Here is a 14,862-nt window from a genome sequence, read left to right on the forward strand (position 1 = left end):
GGTGTGTATGAGTTTACGGTTCTTGTACAAAATCTTCCTACTGAAATTGGCTTTTTTAGAAAATGTTTATATTCTTAAGATGGCAACTTTTATTGCAGCAGAATCTAAGCAGCGCATTTCATAATGGCAATTTCCTACTAGGAATACACATTAGAAAATAATGAGCATCATCTCTGTAATTTTCAGTTCATTACCTTTTAGTGGAGAGAATATTATAGGGAACGTGCCCACATTATCTTTATATGCAATTCTGAGCGCTAAGACTCCTGTTGTGAGAAAATTGGCAGTCTTGCACTTTGCCTCTTAGATTGTTGACAACTTATGAATTGTGCAATTTTCTGTGCAATTGAAGAATGACAACACAAGACATTAACAACGAGAAAGCAATCTAATCTTCCACATGACTGACAATATCAATTTGAATACTGCATATCTTGTTTTAAAAATTATTAGTTCCTACCCGTGTGAATTTTTTTTTACAGCAATCTGTGCAATTACACATAGAATATGTAAGGGCTATAACACATGTACATCCATCTCTTTAAGAAAATCCGTTTTAAAAATTATTTTTCAGCCAAGCTTTTGGGTACCTGTCATAATGACTTATTTTTTTGATTCAACATATTTTTGTTCGATTATGATCCTGTGAAATGCCTCGTGACATTTATGATGCCTAAGGTCCTTTATAAGTGAGTTGTTTTTGGAAGGATATCACAACAACCTTGTTATACTGTATGGGCCTGTAAAACCACCATAACACTTACTTTTGACGTTGTTTATGAAATGCAAACTTTGCATTTGTATCTGAATCTATCTTGTTCTTTCTTTGTCTTATAGTTACGAGAGGAATTTGATCGTGGTGCAGATGTTGTTCTTGATGAAGAGCACAGTGTTCATGATGTTGGTGCCTTGCTGAAGGAATTTTTGAGGGATATACCAGATCCTCTGCTCACTAGAGAGCTCTACACTCCATTCATCAGTACACTTTGTAAGAGGATGCTATTCCTTACTTATGTTTACTTTACCCATAAGTCTTTACAGTGTAGTGTATATGTTATTTTACTTGTATCCTGAGATGATCATTCCTATCATTATCCCATTGCATATAGCTTTGTCTTTCATACTGTTATTCCTGTCCCTGAGTCAGAGGTACAAAGCTTGAATCCCATTGCAGATATGTGAACGGAAGAACTTCAGAACAAGAGTAGACCAAGTGGCCCCTTGAACCAGCTCTGTCATTCAATAAGATTGTGACTGATCTTCAACATCAACTCTATCTTCCTGCACTATCTACACACCACTTGACTTCCTTTATGTACAAAAATCTACTAAACTTTGCTAGGACAAAACCCATTGTTTGAGTGCTCCAGAACTCTGGGATAGGTTTTCCAACATCTCGGGTGTAAATGGCCAACACTACTTCCAGACTCTCCGACCATGGGAAACTGTCTGTCAACATTTACCCTGTCAACTGTGCAAGAACTTACATGGTTCAGTGAGGTTGTCTCGCATTCTTTGAAATTCTAGGGAATATAGACCTGGTCACTCAACATTCCCAATGCCAATAAAAGATTGTGTGAGTAGTGTTTTGGGGAAGGAGAGCATTGTGGAGCAGCAGGGTGATGGCTGCACAAGTGGAGACCAAATTTCCTGCTTTGAATATAGCTTAACATCCAGTGGGACACATTTATAACTTGTGGATATACAACGTCTGTTGCTACTCATATAGATTGTGGGAGCATTTAAGACCCTTGCTGTATAGACTAATTACCATATTAGGTGATACAAATATAATGGTGATTGATGGAGCACTGATATGGACTGTCAGACTACAAATCCTTCCAATATTTTTATTGCTCTTAAAGTGTGCAGAATTTACTCTAATACCATATTTGTTGACCCTCCTTGATTGTAAAAACTGCAAAATGTGTCCATGTTGAGTAAAGTTGATCTGAAACAAAAACAGAGTGAAAAGCACTGACCGCCTCAGATTACAGATTATGCGATCAGAATCACTCCATTGAACTGAAATCTTTTATTATTTTGTGTGTGTGTGAGATTACACATAATAGATCAAAACACATATACAAGGAAAGAATCAGAGAAATGGGGTTGCAATAGGCAAACTCCAGTTGAAGGGAGAGAGTTTGTAAGGTTCCTCCTCCACCTGTGAGCTCTTCTGAAGTTTGGCAACCGGCTTCGGACAGTAAAAGATCAAAGGGACCTCCAGATTGTGTTCCTGGATTAATGGTGTAAAATGTTCACCATTGGTCTCTGGATTCATAATGGGTATATTCAGGGTCTTCCAAGTCCAAGAAAGGTGTTGAAACACTTGTGAATAATTGTGTTTATAAATTGTCCAATTACTTCAAGACGAAAGAATGTTGGGGTCAAGATTAACTAACCAGCTTTTCTACCTGGATGCCAGACTAATGTATTTCATGTTATCAAGGGATACAAGACTGAAGAAGCCATTTTTGAGATTGGGTTACAGACTGTCAATGAATATCGAGAGAGAGAGAGAGAGAGGCTGAATTGTCTCTGCATCCCATTGCCTTTTGAAGATTTCAGGAAATCCTTTCTGGATTGGCCAATGGGGAGAAGTCATTGTGAATAGTTTTATTCTAGTGATAGATTTAGGAAACTCTATGAAAACTAAGGAAGGAACTGCAGGTGATCAATGTTACTAATAGGTAAAATGGGAAAATGTGAACTTACTGTAGACTAGGACCAAATGTGGATGGTTTGCTGCAGGTACTGTAACTCTGTGCAGACTGTGATGTGAGATGAGCAATAAACGGGGTATGGACCTTTTCTGTAGTTTAAAGTATGCCTTCCACAATAATTATTTAGTTCAGAGTCTTTCTAGTCATTCGTAATAGGAAAGATATTAAGATATGAAATTTTGCCATCCTTTTCAACTATTAACTAGAAGTTTGAATTTCATTTTAAGCATTATCAGTCTCTTCGGAGATATGTTTTTTAAATTTAAAAAACCATTGTGCAACCCTTTGCCAACGTGGAGCCAGATTTCTCCATGCTGTTCAACCATAATAACAGACCTTTTGGCAGAAATCCCAGTGCACCACACATCGATTTTGTGTGTGTGTGTGTGCGCGCTGATCAGCATTTTTTCTGCAGGTCTGTAGATACAAAGTCCTACTCTGAGTCCTCTGCAGCAGAACTGTGTGCAACCCTGCACTGGGAAAGTTGATACCTGTGCCATCCTTTCCCTTAGTGCTGGCTGGTAACTGTGCCAGCCCTCACCATGCAGAATTTACCTTCTGTGCTTCTCTCTAAAATCAAGCCAGCCTTCGTATCCGTAACTGAAGTTGAAAATACAAGATTGAGTGGCAGCATTTTTTTCTTCAAAACGCTTGCACTTCACATTTCATGAGTTTGACCATAGAGCAGTCCTTGGGGATCTGAAAGGATCCAGGCATAATGGTAGTGTACGTTTGGAGTAAGGGATATGGTCAAACAGGAAATGCATGATTATACTATCTTAAGTATGTAAGAAAGAAGAGTGTGGGATGAGGAAGAAGTGGGATGTGAGACAGTGAGTAATAATCCTCCCAGGTTTTAGCCCATTTGCTGGCCATGGTCTGAATCATGGCTGCTCCAGTGATGGCTAGCACTATTTCTCCCAGCAGGATGATGATATGGAACTTTGCCTGTTTTCTGTGTGTTGCAGTTTCTGACACCTTTATCCTGCAGGACAGCGGGAATTGCAACAGTAAACATGGAACTATATATCTGGGTGATGCACCCATTCTGGTTGAAAAGTGATAGTGAATACAGATCTGAGGATTGCTATTTTGCTAAGTACATGGAATGGTAGGTCTAACATATGAGGAATGGCTGAGGATCCTGGGATTGTATTCATTGGAGTTTAGAAGATTAAGGGGAGACTTAATAGAGACGTACAAGATAATACATGGCTTGGAAAGGGTGGACGCTAGGAAATTGTGTCCGTTAGGTGAGGAGACTAGGACCCGTGGACACAGCCTTAGAATTAGGGGGGGTAAATTCAGAACAGAAATGAGGAGACATTTCTTCAGCCAGAGAGTGGTGGGCCTGTGGAATTCATTGCCACAGAGTGCAGTGGAGGCCGGGACACTAAATGTCTTCAAGGCAGAGATTGATAGATTCTTGTTGTCTCGAGGAATTAAGGGCTACGGGGAGAATGCGGGTAAGTGGAGTTGAAATGCCCATCAGCCATGATTGAATGGCGGAGTGGACTCAATGGGCCGAATGGCCTTACTTCCACTCCTATATCTTATGGTCTTCTAGTGAGGCTGTAAATGTGAGATCTGAATTACAGTTGATAGACTGTTGGTAGATGTATGAAGCTGGTGGTTCATCATAAGAACACATCATTTAAAACTGCATTCATATTTGCTCACACTTGTGCAAAGTCTGGACTGCTGTGATGATTTAATAATTCCGTACCCCCTTTTGTAATGTTTGCCTAGAGGGCTTTCTCGTCCCCAGAGGCAATTTGACCTTCAGTACTTCATTGAAAATCCATGAGATGCTCAGTCTGGCTGTTTCCATTCTTCCTGTTCATGAACTCTTCCTTAATCAGTTCCTGGGCTTGATGATGAGGTGTGAGCTGGCTCCAAGTGGTGTTAGTTTTCAATAAATTTAGGATACCTGCCGGGGTAAGGCACAGGGGGCTAACACCTTCAACATATTGTCTGGCTAACACCAATTGTTAAAGTTGACCTGAGAATGTAACTTTTTAAAAAAAATTTATGATTTACATATGATGAAAGAAGTGAAACTATCATGGTATTCGAACAGATGAAAGACAACAAACAATCAAGGTATTTTTCAATGTATACTTTCAGTTACATCATACTGTAAACTTTTGCTATAAATTCTGTGTCTTACAATTGTGTCCTCCACAACCACCTGATGAAGGAGCAGTGCTCCGAAAGCTACTGCTTCCAATTAAACCTGTTGGACTATAACCTGGTGTTGTGTGATTTTTAATTTCGTACATCCTAGTCCAACTCTGGCATCTCCAAATGATACTTTGTTTGTTTGACTAGATGTTTAGAAGAAAACAAGTAATCCAATCACTTAACATTTTAATGTTGTGTGTGTGTGTGTGTGTGTGTGTTGTCAAGTTTGGTGTGCCAAATAAGTGAGTTTAAAAATGACCTTTTTTTCCCTTCAGAACTGTAATACTTTCTCAAAGTGCAACAAACCAAGGAATGTGTTGCATTCTCCTAAAGCAAAACAAAGCAGAAATTGCTTGAGTAAATGCTATCACTTTGACACCGACTGTCAGCACCATCAGCCTACTCCTCTGCCCTCATGCTGCAAGTGCAGGTCACCAACATTGATTCAGACATATTTTTATGCAAATGTGTTTCTAAGCTTCTTTCAATCTCAACTGACCTCTTTGTGAAGCCACCAGTTAGCAAGACCACTTAGTTCTCTCCATCACACACTTTTTAAGAGAGTCAAAAACATATAGCTAACTTCCGTTTGCAATAGAAAAAAAACAATGTTGTGCATGGTGAGATATTGGATAGAATCTTTTTTATCTTGCTTCTGATTTTGTTATAACATCATACATTCATTCATTTCATACTGCATGTCCATGACATTGACTTTAACACAGGAGTTGTTCTCTTTATCTTAGTACTCGAACAGGAAGAACAGCTCAGTGCGTTGCAGCTTCTCATTTATCTCCTGCCCCCATGTAATTGTGACACGCTTCACAGACTCATGGAGTTTCTTGCCATGGTAACAAATCATGCTGAAGACACCCTGGATAAAGATGGACAGGAGGTAGGGGAACTTTGAACTTTAGAGAATTCAGAATTCCATTGACTGTGTTGTATTGAATCCATATACCATATTCTTTACATCTTATACATAAAACAAGATATTCACATAACAAAGCTGCATTGCAGGCCTCCTATAATCTTCCCTTTTTTACCCCCTCCCATCCATCCTCTTCCTTTAATAGTGCCTGGAACTGAGCAGTTTATATATTTCCTCCTGGCTCCCGTCCAGTTAAATTGATGGATGAGATGTTTTAAAACTTAGCTTGATCCAAATTTCTGGAAATGTCAAAGTTAAACTTATAAATGTTTAATTTATTTCATAGTTAACAATACCATTGTTGTAGTTAGCAATGACAGTAGACTCTTTTAATTCCATTAGGTTGGCAGCAAGAAATGGTTCAGATTTATTGCCATTATTATCTTAGTAACATCCTTTGCCAGGGTTTGGCAGTAATCCCAAGTTGCTTCAAAATAATTTGAAGTTTAAACTTGCTAACCCTGGAGAGGTATATAATGTTACATGGAACCAACATATATGCTTTTTTTTTAAGTTTTCTTTCAAGAGGAAGAATGAGTTGTTTTTGTGATTGAGCACAGGATCTCCAACTTGATTTGTTCCAATTGTTAATCAGGATATTTGACTGCTTTGGCAGTAGATAATACTATCAACTTGTAAATCACAAGGTCAGTAGATCAAGTCCCTCTGCAGAGACTTGAACATGCAATTGAAGCTGACAATTCAATGCAGTACAGAGGAAGTGCTGCACAGTTGAAGGTGCATCTGTTGGATGAGTTAGTAAGACGTGGCCCCTTTCTCCCCTTCAGGCAGACATAAAATATTCCATGGCATTATTTCAAACAAGATCAGGGAAAATCTCCTTCACGTACTGAACAATATTTATTTCTCAAAGAACATTACTAAAGTAGATGATCTGGCAGTTGATGTTTGTGTGACTGCTGTGAGTAAATTAGCGACTGTTTATCCCCACATCACAGTGGCTTTTACACTTGAAGAATACCTCATTGACTGTAAAGAACTTTGGAACAGCCAGAGATTGATATATAAATGGAAGTCTTTTTTAATGGTTGTTTGAATTTTGTACACCGATGTAGGCATATTCCTGCCATATGTCAGCTAGACTAGTAGAAGGAACATTACATAACTTTGGTATTAAACTGGGCGGCAGAACCATCAGGCATGGACAACAACAGAAACTATTTTCCTTAAGAAATTAACTTCTATTTTGGAAATAAATGCAGGAATGGCTGTGGTGGTATTATGAGATCACAATGAAGTGACTAGTCCTGGCACTGAATGTATTATAACACTTAGAATTAAAAATATTTATTTTCTGATGCACTGACAGAGGATAGATTTTGACTTTGTGCAATAGGATAAGTAGGTGATAAGGAATTAGCCTTTTATTTAATATCTCTCATTTTCATTTCCATCAATGTTAGTAGTTAGTTAAAGGTGTCTCCTTTTAACTAGAAAGTGACCAACAACTGGACCGACAACTGATGACATTCTTCTGGCTCAGGAAGAGTCCAAGAGTGTGCTGAGCCTGGGGCTTTGCCTCTGGTGGGCCAGAGAACTGGTAGTTTAGGATTAGCATCTACGAGTGCAGGGAATACCAATCTTACTTTCTAAAATAGTGCAACCTGTCACCAATTCAAGTTGTATGACTATCTGAAGTGTTAGCCCAATCTAAAATGTTTGCGGTGCAGTACAATAATCATCTGAAGATTCATTCTACCTGGTAATTAGTGTATCCTTTAAAAGAAAAGAAGGACTACTGCTTCTATAACACATTTTCTAATTACACCATAAGTGCTTTACAGTCAATGAAGTTGTTTTTATAGATTAGTCACTGTTGTAATGGTGGAACTTCTTGTGTTAGTAACCAAGCACTGTTTTCCCCCTTGTTAGGCTCCAAGTAATGTTACAACAGGCTGTACTGATCCCTCTAGAATTCATGTGATCTTTTGTTTCTGTTGTGCTTTCCATAAATAAGCGTGACTGCACCAGTTTGCTTTAATAATGCAGTGTTGTAATAACAGCTTTGCCAATTGCATGGTATTCCCTCACGCACACTGATGAATGTTTGTGTTGTGTCTCTCCCAATTCTAATCAGCATCCGGTAGATGTGATAACCTGTCGTTGGCTAGTTAATTATGTTTGGGCTTGGAACCCATAAAAATGGAAGCCCACATTTTTAACACCGGTTAGGACAGAGGGAGGGGGATGAGGATGAGGATGACTCCTTGACACACTCTGATCACTCATGAATCTCATTATCATGGCACAGGATGCGATCCCATCTGAACCTGTGAACATTGACGTGCATTTTGAGAGAAACAGGTGATTGTGACTGGCAGGGAGAGTAACTGGAAACAGGGGGTGCCCAAGGTTTCCTGTCAGACTTGGAGAAGTACTCTTGACTCCAAAATTGACATCCCTCCGCTCTTCAGCTTCCCCCCCCCCCCCCCCCCCCCCCGCCATCTGCTTGTGGCACCTTGAGGGGAGTGGGACCACTGCTGTGATTGGTAGCTAAAATCATATAGGGCTCCGAATGTAGTCATTAGACTCTTAACGTTCAAATGTTGATGAGTTCCCCACAACTGAGGAGTTAATGGAACCAGGTGTGAGTTCTGAGGGTGCAGGTGTGAAATTTCACACTTTTTTAAAGGTCAGTTCCGTTCTGCCAGGCAGCTAGGTTTTTCTCCTTTTAATGCAGTCTAGGACTTGCTGTCAAATGCACTGTTTGTCATCCATCCATGACTGCTATCGAACCAAGTGGCTTACTAGGCCATTTCAGGGGAAAGTTAAAAGTCAACCACATGAGGCTGGAATCAGATGTAGAGAGATTTTCTTCGTCTAACGACATTAGTGAAGTAGAAGGATTTTTCACATCCATTGCCAGTGGCTGCATGGTCAATAGCCTTTAATTCCAGATTTTCACATGAATTCAGATTTCACTATTTACCATGATGAGATTTAAACCTGTGTTCTCAGAGCTTTAACCAGGAGTTCTGCATTACTGGACCAATGACACTGCCACTGCACCATTATATCCCTCCTAATTATTCTGCAAGAATCAATTAGCTATGCGAACTAAGCAGCATTTCCTACTTCTATCCTGCTTTGTTACATTTTAGGTGACTGGAAACAAAATGACTTCACTTAACCTTGCCACAATCTTTGGCCCCAACCTCCTCCACAAACAGAAGAGTTCAGACAAGGAATTCAGTGTTCAAAGTTCAGCTCGAGCTGAGGAGAGTGCTGCCATCATCACCGTTGTTCAAAAGATTATTGAAAACTATGAGATGCTATTCATGGTGAGTAGAAATCTCTGTTTATCAAACGCTGGTTCTGCTTTGTGTTTCACATGTCATTGCAGTGCTCCATACTGCTAGCAAACTCAATCAATTTGCAAACTATTATGATATCCATGGGTCGCAAATTTCACAATTTGTCCTGACCTTGAACACCATTGTTATTACTCAGAGAAGGTTATGACCGCTGAAATTGAAGTGTAATATTCTCCACTGTGGCCACTGGAAGTGCTTCAGTTCCTAGTTACTCAAATTGCTGGTAAGGAATTTTAATTAAAAACATAACATTTTAAAAATACACAACAGGTCAGGTAGCACCCATGAAGAGAATGTGACAAGTTTAAGATTGATAGTGACTAAAATTTCATTCTGAAAAGGGTTGAAATTGAAGCAATGTGCAAAATTGCACAGTGTTTCCTCAGACCTTTGTCTTTGTATCTTTACCACCCTAAAAAAGTTGCACCAAGTAAGCTTGGAGAATATTTAGTTCATTGTTATTTATTTTCTCAAGTAAGGGACACATTGCTTACGTTTTCTGCTTCTCAACATCATCAACAACGCCGGCGTATTGCAGTGCCTTTCATCCGAGCATCAGTTGTGTATTGGGCACCAGTTGTAACCAGAATGCAGATGGTGCAGTTCTATTTCCTTGGACTCTAACCATTAGTGGTCTGACAGCAGGATCAGACAGCGGGAAGAAAGAAGTGCAGACTTCGCTGATTGGTGCAGTGATCTGGCACATGGGAAACTGGAGTGGTTCTCAACCAACAAGGCAGTCATTGGAATATAATGAGTGGCAGAAGGAGGGAACGACCATCTATCCAACACCTTTGGAATAAATCTGCAGCAAGAATTGAAACTATATGATGGAATTTAACCTGGACAGATGAAAATCACCAATTGGAATTATGCATCAAGCTCCCATTCTATTCCCGAGCAATGTGAGTTTATACTGATGCTCTGAACAGTCTGCAATGAGACACAGCAGACATCAGCAGAGTCCTTTTTTTTTATTACACAGATGGGGCTTTCATAACATCATCAGGGCCTGAATTCAATTTTAACCAGAGGCCTGCTCAGGGAAGCAGCTATAGATTTCCTTCCAACCAACTTAGCAGAAAGATGAGCTGGGGCCAAAAGAGGCCCCAGGAAGTAAATGCTTTTACATCTTTGGGTTAAGTACAGGGAAAGTTTTTAGACTTCACCTGCCTGCTGTTTTGCCCCTCCCTGAATCCTCTTCCCTATGACTTACACAAGTGCCACGGTCCCATTCCACCAATACGGATAGGTTCAAATCAGGGCCGTTTGAGTCACTTCCATGACTCGGAGTGTTTCCCCTTGATATTACTTGCGGCAGGCCACAGCTTCTAGTCCAGCATCTCCTATTTGTAAAGTACAGAAGAAACTGTTCCTGCCTAGTGCAGAGGCAGTCATGAATTCAGATTAAAATACCATGAGTTTCTAAATATACTGAATGCTGATAACAACTTGTGCAGTTTTAAAACAGGTGGTACCCATCTACATTAAGACCAGACAGTTAAAGGGATTCTTTTGTGTTAATATTTGTTTTATCTAATACACACTCCATACTTGCAGTTTCTTCCTCCTGTGGTGAAAGTTCTGTGGGAACACAGCCCATGAATTCCTTTGTAATGAATCTCTGCTGACTCTGGAGCGGCCAGTCACAATTCTGTTTTGTTTCCAAGCTCCTCAGCTCTGAGGGGGCCACAGTTCATATTGTTTTGACATTTGTATTAAGCCCTAGCAAAGAAACATCTGTCTTGTTTTAGAGGAAAGCTAGCATAGCACAGCGCAGAGGAGAGCGCTTGCCAGCCATTTTCACCCACTGAGAACATACAACCTCATTAGACCAACTGAAATGCATGACTGGCCATTGCATGGTCATGCAGTATGGTCCTGCTTGAGAAAAGCTGTATGTGCAAAAGGTTGCATGGGTGGAAACTCGAAACAGTGTCAAATGCTGCAATCTGAGTCCAGCCTCTCAACAAGTCAATTATTCTTGTGACCAGCTCATGGTTTAAGATGTGTTTTTGTCGTAACATGTAAAGTAAATCGATTCATCCTTGTCCCTGATTTTGTCAGTCTTCAAGGCTTCCTCGCCTAATCGTTCAGCCCATCATGGTTGTTGTATAGCTCATTGACTCTCTTTGCTTCATGACCCTTGATACACCTACCTAATGAAAAGCGATCAAAATGAAAACTCATGTTATCCCAGCATTCACAGGCTGTTGTGGGCAAAAATTGCAGAATCGTACTGATAAGGAAAACAGCAAGCTTGCATTTGTATGGCTTTCTTTTTAAACAAAGACAGGACATCTCTGTGTTTTTACAATCAAAGGAGCAGTCAGTTTGCAGACACTAAGATCTCGCAGTCAACAATATAGGAATGATCAGATTTTTGTTAGGCTTTCTAGATGAATATTGGCGAGGATATCGGAGGGAAGACCTCAACTCTCTCCGAAAAGTGCCTGAAGATATTTCTCATCCTAATATGACACCTCTGACAATGCAGAAATCACTCAAACTAAATGTCAGCCTAGATCATGTATCACTGAAATCTACAATCCTTGTAGTAAATGAGGAGTCTGTATGTAAATTATTAGTCTGTCATACCAAAATCATTCAAAAAGGGCAGAAAATGAGAATTTAAATAATAAGTTAGCTAAAGGATGAGAGTTTTTTTTAAATAGGTGAGAGTGACCCAACTCTAGTTACCATATGATAATAATCACAATGTTTGCACCAATTTAAAATATTCTCCAGTTGAGTAACAGCTTTGGGTTAAATGCAGAATAAAAGTTGCCCAGCCTGGCCTTTGAAATTTTACAAAAATATGAGTTTGGAGCATAATTAGGCCATTCAGTGTTTTTGAGCCTGCACCATCATTCACAAAGGGTGTGGCTGGTTTGATTATTCCTTAACTGACCTGGACATCCTTTCCACATTTTGTCCTGTAGAGTCCCTACAGAAGCCTCGCGTGTCATTCCTCAAGACAGCTAAGTATTTCCAAGTGCTGTACTAGTCCAGCCTTAAATCTTCTCTTGAATTGCATCCAATGCACTTACAATTTTCCTGAACTTGGGAGTCCAACCCACTAATCTGGATGTGGTCTCAGCAAGGCACAGCATAACTGAAACATAACCTTCCTAATTTTGTATTCCATTCTCCATTCACTTGCAATAAGTGAAGACATTCTACTAGGTTTTCTAATCACTTGCTGTATCTGCATATACCAGCCTCTTGTGATTCATGAAAGAGGATGCCTCTACATTTCAGAGTGTGCAGTCTCTCAGTTTATTTATTATTCAATTTTTAAATTCTTGCCAAAATTGTTCATTTCACTTTTTATCCTACATTATATTTCATTTGCCTGATCTTTACCCATTTAACCTTCCTACGTCCTTTTATGGCCCTTAGTATGTTCATCACATGTTCTGTCTATCTTTGTGGCAACAGCAAATGTAACAACCAAACATTTAGTTTCTCCATTCCAATAATTTTGGATTATTATTGAAATTTGAGCCTAGGTGCATTATCCCTATGGCACACAATTCATTACATGCTGCAAAGCAAAAAAATGACCCAGAATCTGATCTATCTGATTTGCTGTGTGTGAATTTACTCGTGGCTAAGATAATAATCCAGAGTGGAATGCTTCATTGGCGTTGACTTTCAGTTCTGAAAACTGCTGCTGCATACAGACCTCAGAGGTTCGTACAGTGGAATAGTATTGGAGACAATGTAGTTTGAGGTTCTGCCTTTTAATTCAGTGTATTACATTGACTATGCTGAACCACTTGCCTAATTCCTTGGTGCCTACATGGACCATTATGAATGGATCCTACCCCTCTCATTGCAAAGATTTTCCTCTCCAGACTGAAGCAAATATCCTAAACACTGGCAACCCAGCTGTCTGGACTGTCACTTTTTGCTGCAGAGCATAGTGCAAATTTCCCTCAGTCTGCTATCCCCTAATGCCACTGCATCCCTTTTTGTTCCCTCCACTTGAATAGCTTCCTGTGTCAGTGTCAGGGTCCACAGGAAGTTTACAAAAAAAAGATACCAGGGATGAAGGGCTTGTTGTGTGAGGAGCAATTGAAAACTCTGGGTTTGTACTTGATGGTGTTACAAAGATAAGAGTGGACCTCATCAAAACATACGGGAAACTGAGAGGCATAGATAGAGTGGATATAGAGAAGGTGTTTCCACTCATAGGTGAGACTATGGCCAGAGGTCAAAGCCTCCGTGTGAATGGACAGCCCTTTAAAACTGAGAAGAGGAGGAATTTCTTCAGCCAGAGGTGGTGAATATATGGAAATCATTGCCCCAGAAGGTTGTAGAGGACAAGTCATTGAGTGTAGTTAAGACAGGGATAGATAGGTTCTTGATTAGCAAGTTGATCAAGGTTTATGGGGAGAAGGCAAGAGAATAGGGTTGAGAAATAATTCAGCCATGATTGAATATCAGAACATACTCGATGTGCCAGATGGTCTTATTCTGCGCTTATATCCTGTGGTCTAATATGCTCATCCCCCTGCAGACCACATTCTCACCCCAACCAAGCTCCCAACCTCTTGGGACCCTTTTCTCTTTCTTGAATCTTATCAGTATCCTTCTACTATGAAGACTGGTGCAAATTATTTATTCAATTCCATTGTCACTTCCTGATTCTCATTATTATTTCCCCAACTTTGTTGTCTTGAGGGCCCATGTTCACTTTGTCCTTTTTAAAATATATTTAACAATTCTCTTGACGTCCAATTTTATTGTACTTACTAGTTGGCACTTAGTTTATTTTCTTCCTTTTTTTTGGTCATGAAGTCATAGCATGGAAACAGACCCTTTGGTCCAACTTGTTCATGTTGACCAGATATCCTAACCTAATCTAATCCCATTTGCCAACACTTGGCACATATCACTCTAAACCCTTCCTATTCATATACCCACTCAGATGCCTTTTAGATGCTGTAGTTGTGCCAGCCTACACCACATCCTCTGGCAGCTCTCTAGGAAAAGTTATACAATTCAACGATCCCCTTGGTTTCTCTCTAGTCTTTGCCACATTGTGTATTTTTCTTTTAATTTGGTACTATCCTTAACTTCCCTAGTTGTTACCATTGCTTTATCCCCATGTGGAATCCTTCTTCTTCACTGGGATATATCTTCACTCAGTCATGAATTATGTTCTTAAGCACTTGCCGTTGTCTGCCAACTCTGCCCTTCTTTGAAATTGCCATTACTTAAGTTCAGTATAGTTATATCTGACCCAACTTTCTTTCTTGCAAACTGAATTTTAAGTTCGACTGTGACATTTTTACTATTACTCATTATTTATGATCTCCGTACACGTCATCACATCCAAACTAGCCTGATCTCTGGTTGGATCCACAGCATTTTGTTCTAGTGACTGTCCGGAATATACTCTGAACTCTTCCTCATGCTTGCCTTTCCAGTTTGATTTCCCAATCTACATGAAGATTAATGTCACCCACGATTAGTGGCCTGCCTCCCACCAATTGTTTTATGTGAAGTTTGTGATCTGGCATTTCCATGAGGGACGTAGTCAGCAGATTGTACCTAACATACACACTGCTGGCTTTGTCAAAGTGAAACTGTTTCCATGTTTTCATGCAAACTCAGCATAGGCCAAAGGTAAACTCTCCCAAGAATTAGTACAGACAAATGCAACTGATAAAGAACA

The 14,862-nt window shown here is 39.8% G+C and overlaps 1 protein-coding gene across 4 annotated transcripts in view; it reads left to right on the forward strand.

The window, feature by feature from the left end:
- LOC140485988 (rho GTPase-activating protein 6) overlaps positions 1 to 14,862 on the forward strand; it is a 546,880-nt gene that overhangs the window by 501,943 nt on the left and 30,075 nt on the right. For all 4 annotated transcript variants that reach the window (XM_072584485.1, XM_072584486.1, XM_072584487.1 and 1 more), the window contains exons 7-9: positions 838 to 988; positions 5,657 to 5,805; positions 8,964 to 9,143. In XM_072584485.1, coding sequence (XP_072440586.1) covers positions 838 to 988; positions 5,657 to 5,805; positions 8,964 to 9,143 — 480 coding nt within the window. The remainder of the gene's footprint in view (positions 1 to 837; positions 989 to 5,656; positions 5,806 to 8,963; positions 9,144 to 14,862) is intronic.

Source organism: Chiloscyllium punctatum, chromosome 15 (assembly GCF_047496795.1).
Source record: "Chiloscyllium punctatum isolate Juve2018m chromosome 15, sChiPun1.3, whole genome shotgun sequence".
Taxonomy (NCBI): Eukaryota; Metazoa; Chordata; class Chondrichthyes; order Orectolobiformes; family Hemiscylliidae; genus Chiloscyllium; species Chiloscyllium punctatum.